Source organism: Pogoniulus pusillus, chromosome 19 (genome assembly GCF_015220805.1).
Source record: "Pogoniulus pusillus isolate bPogPus1 chromosome 19, bPogPus1.pri, whole genome shotgun sequence".
Classification (NCBI taxonomy): Eukaryota; Metazoa; Chordata; class Aves; order Piciformes; family Lybiidae; genus Pogoniulus; species Pogoniulus pusillus.
This window is the reverse complement of record NC_087282.1, coordinates 6,414,840-6,427,124: the sequence shown is the minus strand read 5'-3', so window position 1 is coordinate 6,427,124 and position 12,285 is coordinate 6,414,840. Positions and strand designations below refer to the sequence as shown.

Sequence of the window (12,285 nt, the reverse complement as noted above, 5' to 3'; positions counted from 1 at the left end):
CACTGCCTGTCTCTAGCAGGGAGTTCAGATAAGGCCTGTAGTGACAGGACAAGGGGCAATGGCTTCAAAATAGAGGAGATTTAGACTGGATGTTAGGAGCAAGTTCTGCACCGTGAGGGTGGTGCAGCAGGTTGCTAAGGGAGGTAGCTGAGGCCCCATCCCTGAAGACACTCAAGGTGAGACTTGACAAGGCTCTGGGCAACCTGATCTAATGGAGAGTGTTCCTGCTTGCTGCAGAGGTGGGGACTGGACTAGATGACTTTTGGAGGTCACTTCCAACCCAGACCATTCTATGACTCTGTAAGAGAGGAGAACTGAGCTATGCTTAAATAACCTTTACCAGTATTCTTCCAGCTCTCAATAACCAGGGGTTCAGAGTCTTCTCGAGACAGAGGTTCCATACATCACCTCTTGAACAGCCACAGCTGGCCTCTGCCCTATCCCTTTAACCCCTTGGTGCTTCCTATGCTAACCCCTCCACAGCATCTCACAGCAGAGATTGCCACAGTTAAAACACAGCAAGGAAAGGGGCTGGCTCCCTTTAACTTGTCTGAAATCTACTTCCCAGCCACACACCCTCAGGTTTCTTCCTTTTGAGAAGCAGTGGATGACTGTTGCTTGTTAGCTCCTCCTAACAGTGCCATGCAAGCAAGGTCACCACAGCAGCAGTTAGTCTGCAAAAACACCTCCTGACTCTGGCAGCGCAGGTCTGGGGAGGGAGAGAGGCAGGGAGGGAAGGTGGTGATGCAAGCACATTAGTCACTGCAGGAAAGCTGTTGCCCTGCTCTTTCTGGGCAAAGAAGAGCTAAGACAGAGAGCAAAATCATTTCCACTTTCTCCACTTTCCCCAGTTGACAGCACACCAGGCTCTGGAGGAGGCTCAGGAGAGATCTCATTGCTCTCTACAACTACCTGAAGGGAGGTTGTAGCCAGGTGGAGGTTGGTCTCCTCCCAGGCAACCAGTGGCAAAACAAGAGGACAAAGTCTCAAACTGCAACAGGGGAGAGTTGGGCTGGATGTGAGGAAGAAGTTCTTCACAGCAAGAGTGATTGGCACTGGAATGGGCTGCCCAGGGAGGTGGTGGAATCACCATCCCTGGAGACGTTTAAAAAGAGACTGGATGAGGCACTTAGTGCCATGGTTGAGTTAATTAGAAGGTGGTAGGCTGGACTCAATGACCTCGAAGCTGTTTTGCAGCCTGGTTGATTCTGTGATGCTGTGAGATGGGGCACTCACACTGAAACTTCTCCTTGACCTCCGTCCCACACAGACACGCGATGCCTGTCTTGAAGGAGAGAGCCCTCATCTTCCCGCTGCGGCCGCTGCAAGGTGAGACATTGCACAGGTTTGCAACCTTCTGGAGGGGCTTTATGCAGAGGGGTCACCAGGCACCCCCTTGCGAGTGGCCAGGGCCTTTGTGCACCTCTGCCAGCTGGAAGAGCATCATGGAAGCTTCCTTCCCTGCATGGCAGCCCCACAGCTCAAGGGGATACCGAGGGTCCGGTACCTGTCAAAGACATTCAGCAGCCAGTTGAGGCTCATGTCCACACAGAGTGGGACATTCACCAGGATGCCCCTCTCCTCCTCCAGCCTCTCGTAGAGGGCAGTCAGGCAGTGGATGACCTCTACCACGTCCATTGCCCGGTCACTGGGCTGCAGATTGTGCTCATTGAAGATTTCCAGGGCTGTGGTCAAGGTCACCATGTCCACTGTTCAGAAAGCACAGGAGGATGGATTAGAGGCAGAGAGGAAAATGAGAGACATTAAGAATCAAGAGGAGGGAGATGCAGCCCTGCCCTGTGGCATCTCAGCCCCACCGTGGCAGGATGCACACAACTCTCAGGGTTGCTCTCTCTCACCCATAAACCCCTCCCAAAATAACCACATCTTCAGCTGTAGTCAAACTTGATCCACTATTCTGTGACCTTCCTTGTTGCTGTGGCCAGCCATGGTCACGAAACTGCTACCCATGAAAGGCACTGTACAGAGTCACAGACACCCAGCATGTGCCAGGTCCCTGCAGGGATGGCCTGGGGAGGTGTGGGAGCACAGAACCACACAGACCCTACCAGCAGCTGCCCAGAAGTGAAGCAGTCCTGTCTTCACCTCTGACTTGCAGCAGGTGTATCAAGGCACAAAGCTGAAATGGGGCTAGGACAGTGTGAGCTGCCCTGCTCTCAGATTTCTTTTGTGTTTATCATCTAGCAGCCTTTCTTTCCTGAAAGTCTTTCTGTTTCTGAAACCATTCCTGTCCTCAGTGCCCAGGGGATCATGTACCATTTCCACACTGTAACTTGATGCTGTGGCAAAGTCCTCCCTTCTTCTGTCAAAGCTGCTGATAGCTGCTCTGGGGACACCCAGTTCACATGCCAGCGAGCATTGCTCCTGCTCGCCCTTGCATCCACACTGCCCACGGCTGCATATGGCTCTGACATCCCACACTGCCTCTTTCCTCTTTTTGCCACTCACTCTGTCAAGGAAGCCTTGGCAGCCTCCTTGCCCTTCTCAAGTATGTCTTGAATGCTTATTCACGTTCTTCCACATCATTTCTGGGCTTGGAAGAAGCTGCCAGCACAGCATATGAGATGCAAGAGATGCAACCAAAGCTGCACAAGCCTCACATGGAAAGTCTCTGCTTTGCTCTACCTTTTTACTCACCATGTCTGCTCTTTCTGCAGCTGTTGCTGCATGGAGGCAGGATGGCAAAAGCTATATGGTCCCTGAATGTCTGCAGGTATAGGATGCCAAAAGCTATGTGGTCCCTGAATGTCTGCAGGTATAGGATGGCAAAAGCTATGTGGTCCCTGAATGTCTGCAGGTATAGGATGGCAAAAGCTATGTGGTCCCTGAATGTCTGCAGGTATAGGATGGCAAAAGCTATGTGGTCCCTGAATGTCTGCAGGTATAGGATGGCAAAAGCTATGTGGTCCCTGAATGTCTGCAGGTATAGGATGGCCTGCTCATGACAGTGTCATGAAACGACTCCACAGTCAGGATTCAACGCTCCTAAGTACCAAACCTCCTCTCACCTTCACTCATTGCCTTCTTCCAGGCCTTTCATAAGTCCATTGGTGTCCCTGAGACCCCTCTGCTGCCTGGCTGTATCTCATCCCTATCAAGAACAATTGGTTCAGGAAGAGGGTTTTCCTCATCCTGCTGCTGTTTCATTTAGCCAGGGCCTTAGGTGAGAGGTCTTGCAGAAAGGTTTCCAGCAGCTGAGGGTGCCACATCTCTCAGATTGCCCCTTGCCTGCTCACCAGTTCTCCTGGAGCCTCTCAAAGAGCCACACATGGGTTGAACTCCTATTGCACTGGATTCACCTGGCTATTAAACCTCCTTTCAACTGCAGTTTAACCAGAAGTCAGTTCTATTGATTCTCCTCCTCCTCTTTAAGGAGCGGAGCCCTGCTTGCAAGGCTGGTTGCTGCTCTAGGTTATATCCACAGCTTCTCCGGGCTCACTTGGAGCTCCTGGGAGAGCCCCTGCCTGATCTCACAGCTTTGTAATTCCGAGCCAGACCACTTTGTTCTCAAATCCTTTGGACTTAACACCAGCCCTTGTGGCATCCTCACCTAAAGCCTGCAAAGAAAGGAGCTGACACAGACCCCCTGGCTGGTGGATTTGCTCCGTTTCCAGCCACACGCTCATCTTCCTAGAGCTTCTCCCCTCAGCTACCTGTCCCCTGGCAGGCTCCTGCCTTTGATGTGCTGATAAAAGCTTGTGTCAGTTTAATGCCTGCATCGGAGGAGGCTCAGCAGGAGGGCAAAGCTTTCGGCACTCACATCGCAGGGCTTTTTGCACTCGCCGCAGCTTCATAGCCGTCCGGTAAGCCGAGAACTTGATGTTGTTCAAATCCGCTGCAATAACAGAGGAAAAGGAGAATAAACCCGCAGCTCCCCAGCCTTACCTCCAGGGCAGGGAGCAGCGCTTGCCGCTCCCAGACACCAGCCGCACCGGCAGCAGCAGGGTGCGTGGCGGGGAGAAGGAGAGGCAGAGCTGGCAGGAGGTTGCACCCATTGCTTTTGGGAGCTGACTGCCACAGAGGGAAGCAGATGGACTGCAGGAATCCCACGCAGCACCCCACGCTACACAGAGGTGCTCTCGTGGTTTTGTGGCAGTCTCCTTACCCAGCGTCTGGTACAGCTCGGTCATCTTCGGGTGATCCCAGCATGTTGTCTGGGCTTGGTGGCTGGAAGAAAAATAGAAGGAAATCAAGAATCGACCTGGGAATTGAGCAACTTGCCATGAGAGATTTAAAAAAGGACCCAGCCAGTCCTGGGACCGAGTCTGCAGGTGCTGGAGCTACTGCACCCCAGCCAGCACGCTCCACGGCCACAGCAGCATTGAGGATGTCCCAGCTTGCTGCCAAGCTCTCTCCCTCCTCAGCCAGCTCCAGTGTCCCAGCTTGCTGCCAAGCTCTCTCCTTCCTCAACCAGCTCCAGTGTCCCAGCTTGCTGCCAAGCTCTCTCCCTCCTCAACCAGCTCCAGTGTCCCATCTTGCTGCCAAGCTCTCTCCCTCCTCAGCCAGCTCCAGTGTCCCATCTTGCTGCCAAGCTCTCTCCCTCCTCAGCCAGCTCCAGTGTCCCAGCTTGCTGCCAAGCTCTCTCCTTCCTCAACCAGCTCCAGTGTCCCAGCTTGCTGCCAAGCTCTCTCCCTCCTCAACCAGCTCCAGTGTCCCATCTTGCTGCCAAGCTCTCTCCCTCCTCAGCCAGCTCCAGTGTCCCATCTTGCTGCCAAGCTCTCTCCCTCCTCAGCCAGCTCCAGTGTCCCAGCTTGCTGCCAAGGTCTCTCCCTCCTCAGCCAGCTCCAGTGTCCCAGCTTGCTGCCAAGGTCTCTCCCTCCTCAGCCAGCTCCAGTGTCCCAGCTTGCTGCCAAGCTCTCTCCCTCCTCAACCAGCTCCAGTGTCCCAGCTTGCTGCCAAGCTCTCTCCCTCCTCAGCCAGCTCCAGTGTCCCAGCTTGCTGCCAAGGTCTCTCCCTCCTCAGCCAGCTCCAGTGTCCCAGCTTGCTGCCAAGCTCTCTCCCTCCTCAGCCAGCTCCAGTGTCCCAGCTTGCTGCCAAGGTCTCTCCCTCCTCAGCCAGCTCCAGCGTCTCCCTTCATCTGGAGCATCTCAGCAGGCTGGGTGCGCCTGGCTCTGGCAGGCTGAGAGTGACACACTTTGCTAGAGGTCAGCTCACTGCCCCCCCAGTTCCTGTTCCCAGTGGACCCGAGAAGACCACGGGTGTGGGAGGGAGTACAACTCACTTGATGTAGTATGGCACTTTGTTGGGAGAAATGGCTCTTTCCCAGGGCACCTGGACAGAGGCTGCAAGGAGAGACACACAGATGTCAGACCAGCTACAAACATTCCTTTATGTTGGTGCTGTTTCTGATGAGAGCCCAGAGGGACTGTGCCAGCAAGTGGGTGTCTCTCAAGAGGCTGTGCTTGCCCCCATCACCAGACGTGGGTGCTGGAGCAGGCAGGCAGATGCTGCCTGAAAGAAACAAGACTGCTGGTCTGGTCAGAGGTATCCTGCCTCTCTTGAGACAGGGGCTCTGAATCTGGATGAGCTCAGAGATGCTTACTGATGGTTTTGATGAGGCCCAAATCAGCGCTGTAGTGGGCAGGGCTCACGGCAGCTGGGCACACACAGAGCACTGTCAGGTATGGCCAGGCTTGGGCAACCCTTTGCTGCCTTCATTATTGATGTTCTGTGTATCAGCTGCAGTATCTTGGGAAGTTGAGGACATATCCCATGCCAATTGCCTGTCACCTTATGCTTGTGATCAAGAGGACTAAAGCCCTTTTATGACCCTCAGCTATTTTCCCTTGTCATGAGCAGCATATCAATTCCAGCAAGGGGAAAGGTTGTGCCTCCTTTCAGATGGAGGACATGGTCTGCAGAGAAAGAGACCCACAAGCTCCACTGTCCTCTGGAGAGCCTGCAGGGCTCAGCATCTCTGAGGATGGATCCCAGGCACTGAAGCACAACCTGCTTTTCCATCCTTTGCAGGTCTGAGAGCTGCCAGGCAGCAGCATCTCAGCTCTACAGGAGCAGCATCCCTCTGCCTCACCATGAGAAATTCTCCTCGAAGCACACATTTTTGGCCTTCAAATGACTATCGCAGGGTACAGGGCACTGCCTTTTTCTGCCATCTGTTTTCTTGCCCACTCAGTCTCTGGGGCTGGCACAGTCTCAGCATCACCTGGAAGCTGCTGCCACAAGTGTCACAACTCTATGCTCTGAGGGGGAACTACACTCATGTCCCACTCTTGGTCCCAGAAGGTGAGGTACCACAATGCTAACTTGGGGAGATGCCTCCTGCTCTGGTTCCTGTGCACAAGGCACCAACCTGTGCCATATTCTGTTTGTGTGAGTGGTTCTAGTAGCTCCAGGTGCAGCAACAGAGCTCTGCAACCCATTCTCCTGTCCCACAGCCCATGATAAGTCACTCTGTAGTCTCATGGCAGGAGGCCAGGAGCACACACTCACGTACAGGAGAGGAAGTGCTGGGAGCCTGGCCCAAAGTCCCGGTGGGCATCTTGGAGCTGCTTCAGGCGTTCGTTTATGGAGCCCTGCAGAATGGGACAGGAGAATTCAATGGTAGCCCATCAGGCATTTCAACCTGAAGCCCCATTCAGGAAGGTTAGTGGATGGGCTCAGACATGCTCCAGCATGCAAATCCTCTTTCATCCTTGCTTGTCTTGGTATTTGCCCCAATATCTTCAGCCCTCAGCACCTCCTCCCGCAGCCTGAAGTGGCACAGGTCACATCTCCAGCTCCTCTGTATCTATATCCAAAGCCACAGCTACTACTGATCCCTCCATCAGATCCTGGTTCTCCTCAAATATCTTCCTTTGCTTCTCCCACTGCCTTTTTCCTGCTTAAGACCTCTACAGATTTACCAGCCAATTTCCTCACACTGGCTGGTGCTCTCCTCCTCCAGGAACACCAGCTATGCAATCTGTGCTAGTTTGAAGCAAGCTAGAATGTTTTGGTAACAGAACTAGATAACAGGCAGTGAAATGAAAAACAATTGTGTCTACTTCTCTCACAGTCATGCTGAGAACTCTGGGAAGAAGAAAAAAAACATTCTCCATTTTTGTCTCTCACTCTTGCTTTGGCCTTAGACCTGGTCACATCTCATTAACCCTGCTCCTACTAACCTTGCTCCCTAACCTCTTGGCTGCACCTCTTTTCTTCCTGAGAACTGGGGTAAGGTTGAGAGGGACGGGGGGAGGTGTTGGGGTGGTTTGAGAGCCCCTCCTGGGGACTCAGGTTTCTGGGAGGGGAGTTGTGCTTTTGTATTGTTTATCCTTTGTATATTTCTGTATATAATTGTATATAACTGTATATATTGTAAATAGCCGCTTGTACATTCTGCTAGCTGTAAATAAATTGCTTCATCTATATTCCCAGGGTCCGTCTGAGTTAGCTGGGGCAAATTCAAAAGTGTGGGAGGGGCGGGGTAACCCCCAAACCATCACATTTTTTTATTGGCGCCCAACGTGGGGCTAGATATTTCAGTGAGTGGAAATCAGCTCTGGGAATTAAGATGAAGCTAATCAAGCAGCTATTGTACTTGGTGGGGATTGCTGTGTGGCCTGTTTTCTGGTTTTTTGTGTACAACTGGATCAAAGATCAAATTGGTTATTTCTTACTTCATGTAGTTTTTAAGAAGGCTAAAGTTAAGCTTTCAAACATGTTCTGGAGCTGGGGTGATTTTATTCTTGGTTATGCTGGTTTTAGTGTCACTGAGAATATTACTAGTGATATTACAAGAGTTTTTGTCAATAATGTTACAATCAATCGAGAGTCTGCTTTATCTACTGCCCTCATGAGGGTCATCCAGCCCCAAACTGAAATGCCAAATCCATGCAAGGATTTCTACTCGAAACAGAGCATGGCAGGGATGCTGGGCATTATACTGGCTCTTGTAGTTTTAAATTTCATATTAATTTTGGCATTATGTGTGAAAAATTCAAAACCAGCTTCTGTAAGAGCTAGGAAAATTTCTGTGTCTCAGAAGCAGTCTCTTTCACAGCAAAACAAGGGAACACAGTTATCGGCTTCCCCCTTGCCAGCCTCTGCCCCTCCTTCTCCAAGTGCTGGGAACACAGCCAGCGTTCCCGCCACTAACGTAAACAATGATAAGGATAACAAAAACAAGCCACAGAGTTTAGCAGGAGCCTCAGGAGCACAGGCAGGTACCCAAAATCAGAATGTTCCCAGCAAAAATGATAACACCTCAGGGTTGGCAGGCATCCCAGGAGGACAGGCAAATAATCCCACTAATGCTAATGCTAATGCTAGTAACGCTAGCCCAGTCAGTCCAAATCCTAATGACATCAGCTCAGCCAATTTGAACCCCCAGCCAGCAGACCAGAACAAAAATCCTCCTGTTAAAAGCAAGGCAGACTTGAACTCACAAGCTCCAGGTCAGACCCCTAAGGATACAAATGCTCCAAGTCAGACCCCTAAGGATTCAAACCCTCCAGCAGACACATCCAAGTCTGTTGCTGCTCAGGCCCTTCTGGCACCTGCTAAGGCAAAAGCTAAGACAAAGAGTGGTTCGCAGGAGGATGTAAGACAGGGGACCTCTGGTGATCAGCAAGAAGAGGAGGAGGAGACAGTCAGTCTGCGAGACCTTGTAGATGTGCTGAGACAACAATACTCAAGTGAGAGGAGCGCTGTGAGGTTAGCTGCCAGGAGAGAGGATGGTTCCAATGAGTTTAGGAATGCTATGAGGAAAATTGTGTTAGGCCCGGCACCACCAGAACAACAGGAGGAAGAGGAGGAAGATGACATCCAAGGCTCAAAGGATCCACTCAGAGGGTCAGGGATCTGCAGAGTGGCAGAAACAGAGGCAATAATGCCAGAAAAGTAGCTGTCACTTGTTCAGCTCCCGAGAGCAACTGCAATTGTTCCAACAGTTGCAGTTCCTCTCACAACAACACCAATCATTGTGTACACCCTACATGCCATGTTCAGCATTAGGGGTGCCCTGCCTCCAGCCAGGAGGAGGAAAGGGATAGTGGAGAGAACCGAATCTATTGGAATGTATTCATTAGGTGGCCTGGCAGTTCAAGAGTTCGGAAATACAGGGCTTTAGTTGACACAGGTGCTCAGTGTACTTTATTGCCATCAAATTGTAAAGGGACAGAGTCCATTTCTATCTTTGGAATCACTGGTGGATCTCAAGAGTTAACTAAGGTACAGGCTGAGATCAGTTTAACTGGTAAAGAGTGGAAGACACATACTATTGTAACTGGTCCTGATGCGCCTTGCATTTTGGGAATTGACTTTTTGAGACAAGGTTGTTTCAAAGATCCTAAGGGTCACAAATGGGCTTTTGGAATAGCATCTGTAGAGATTGAGGATGATAAATTGAAATTGTCTATTAGACCTGAACTTTCTGATGAATCTGCAGTTGTGGGACATCATGACATAGAGGACCTGGAAGTGCCAATTGCAACTCAAACTGTTCATCATAGGCAGTACAGAACTAACCGTGACTCTTTGTTGCCCATTCATCAGCTGATTCGTCAATTGGAGAGTCAGGCTGTCATTGAGAAAGCTCATTCACCTTTCAACAGTCCCATCTGGCCTGTGCGCAAACCTACGGGCGACTGGAGACTGACAGTTGACTTTCGTGCCCTCAACGAGGTGACGCCACCCATGAGTGCAGCTGTGCCAGACATGCTGGAACTCCAGTACGAGCTGGAATCAAAGGAGGCTAAATGGTATGCAACCATAGACATTGCTAATGCTTTCTTCTCTATTCCCATAGCAAAGGAGTGCAGGCCTCAGTTCGCATTCACCTGGAGAGGAATCCAGTACCAGTTCAATCGTTTGCCTCAGGGGTGGAAACACAGCTCAACCATCTGTCACTCAGTCATCCACAATGCACTGGAGAAAGGTAAAGCTCCAGAGCACATCCAGTACATGGATGACATCATTGTGTGGGGCCAAACTGCTGAGGAAGTCTTCAAGAAAGGTAACAAAATCATTGACATTCTGTTGCAAGCAGGTTTTGCCATTAAGAGAGACAAGGTCAAAGGACCTGCCAGAGAAATTCAGTTTCTGGGAGTGCGGTGGCAGGATGGTCGCCGTCACATTCCTCAGGATGTGATCAACAAAGTCTCTACCATGGCAGTTCCCACCAGTAAGAAGGACACACTTTCTTTTCTTGGTGTGGTGGGATTTTGGAGACTACACATTCCTGGTTTCAGTCAGATTGTCAAACCTCTGCATGATGTGACTCGTAAGAGAAACAATTTCGAGTGGGGACCTGAACAACAAGCAGCCTTTGATCAAATTAAGCGAGAAGTAGTCCATGCAGTGGGCTTAGGACCTGTGAGATCTGGTCCGGACATTAAGAACATTTTGTACACGGCTGCCAGTGACAATGGTCCAACTTGGAGTCTTTGGCAGAGAGCTCCAAACGAGACACGTGGTCGTCCACTTGGTTTCTGGGGACGTTGTTACAGAGGTTCAGAGACAAATTACACTGCAACTGAGAAAGAGATTCTAGCAGCCTATGAGGGAGTGAAAGCAGCTTCTGAAGTGATTGGAACTGAGTCACAATTGCTTTTAGCTCCTAGACTGCCAGTTCTTAACTGGATGTTCAAAGGCAAAGGTTCATCACCACATCATGCCACAGATGCAACCTGGTCTAAATGGATGGCTTTGATAACCCAACGAGCGCGAATGGGTAATCTTGACCGACCTGGTCTGGTGGAGGTGATCACCAACTGGCCGGAAGGCACAGACTGTTCCAAACCTCCAGAGGAGAAAATATCTCGTGCTGAGGAAGCTCCTCCCTATGGTGATCTCTCTGATCAGGAAAAGAACTATGCTTTGTTCACAGATGGTTCCTGTCGTCTTGTTGGGAACAAGCGAATATGGAAGTCAGCGGTTTGGAGTCCAACCAGGAGAGGTACCGAAACGAAAGATGGAGAAGGAGAATCCAGTCAGTTCGCTGAGGTAAAAGCTGTTCAACTTGCTCTTGATGTGGCTGAACGTGAGAATTGGCCTATCCTTTACCTCTACACCGACTCGTGGATGGTAGCCAATGCTCTATGGGGTTGGCTGAAGGACTGGAAGAAGAATGGTTGGCAGAGGAAAGGAAAGCCTGTTTGGTGTGCTGATCTATGGCAGGACATTGATGCACGGCTGGAGAAAATTCCACTGAAGGTGCGGCACGTAGATGCACACATGCCTAAGAGCAGAGCAACTGAGGAACATCAACATAACCAGAAGGCAGACCAAGCTGCTAAGATTGCTCAAGTTGATACTAACTCTGAACTTGACATTGACCTTGATTGGAAACACCGAGGTGAGCTGTTCTTAGCTCGGTGGGCCCATGACTCATCTGGACATCAAGGCAGAGATGGAACATACCGATGGGCTCGCGATAGGTCAATTGACTTGTCCATGGACGCTATCACCCAAGTCATCTATGACTGTGACATTTGTGCTGCTATTAAGCAGGCTAAGCGAATCAAGCCCTTATGGTATGGTGAGAGGTGGTCAAAGTACAAGTATGGTGAAGCCTGGCAGATTGACTACATCACTTTACCTCGATCTCGTTCTGGCAAGCAGTATGTGCTAACGATGGTAGAAGCCAGCACTGGATGGTTGGAAACCTATCCAGTTCCACATGCTACTGCACGTAACACCATTGTTGGTTTGGAGAGACAGATCTTGTGGAGACATGGAACTCCAGAGAGAATCGAGTCAGACAATGGTACTCATTTCAAGAACAATCTTGTGAAAAACTGGGCCAAAGAGCATGGTATTGAATGGATCTATCACATACCCTACTATGCACCAGCTTCAGGGAAGATTGAACGCTACAATGGTTTGCTGAAAACCACCGTAAAAGCCATGGGGGGTGGAACTCTGAAAAACTGGGACAAACATTTAGCACAAGCTACCTGGTTGGTAAATAGTAGAGGTTCAGTAAACAGAGCAGGACCTGCACAATCAGACTTGGTCCAAACAGTAGACGGTGATAAAGTTCCTGTTGTACGTGAGAAGAATCTGTTAGGGAAAACTGTTTGGGTATTTTCTCCTTCAGGCGAAGGGAAACCTGTCCGAGGGGTGGTTTCTGCTGAAGGTCCTGGTCATACATACTGGGTAATGCAGGAGAATGGTGAAATCCAGTGTATTCCACAAAGAAATCTAACTTTAGCTGAGAGAGTTTAAATTAAGCTGTTAGGAGTTTTCTGTTCTAGGTAACATCGGCGCCCAACACTGAGAGAATCTATGATAGAATCTACAGTACGTGAGCACGAAACCCAA

At 50.4% G+C, this 12,285-nt stretch overlaps 1 protein-coding gene across 2 annotated transcripts in view; it reads right to left on the bottom strand.

Moving 5' to 3' along the window:
* Nucleotides 1–12,285, bottom strand: part of DRP2 (dystrophin related protein 2) — a 37,439-nt gene that overhangs the window by 7,583 nt on the left and 17,571 nt on the right. For both annotated transcript variants that reach the window (XM_064159066.1, XM_064159067.1), the window contains exons 8-13: nt 6,476–6,554; nt 5,243–5,303; nt 4,127–4,188; nt 3,782–3,856; nt 1,508–1,709; nt 1,237–1,322 (exon numbers count right to left, since the gene is read on the bottom strand). In XM_064159066.1, coding sequence (XP_064015136.1) covers nt 1,237–1,322; nt 1,508–1,709; nt 3,782–3,856; nt 4,127–4,188; nt 5,243–5,303; nt 6,476–6,554 — 565 coding nt within the window. The remainder of the gene's footprint in view (nt 1–1,236; nt 1,323–1,507; nt 1,710–3,781; nt 3,857–4,126; nt 4,189–5,242; nt 5,304–6,475; nt 6,555–12,285) is intronic.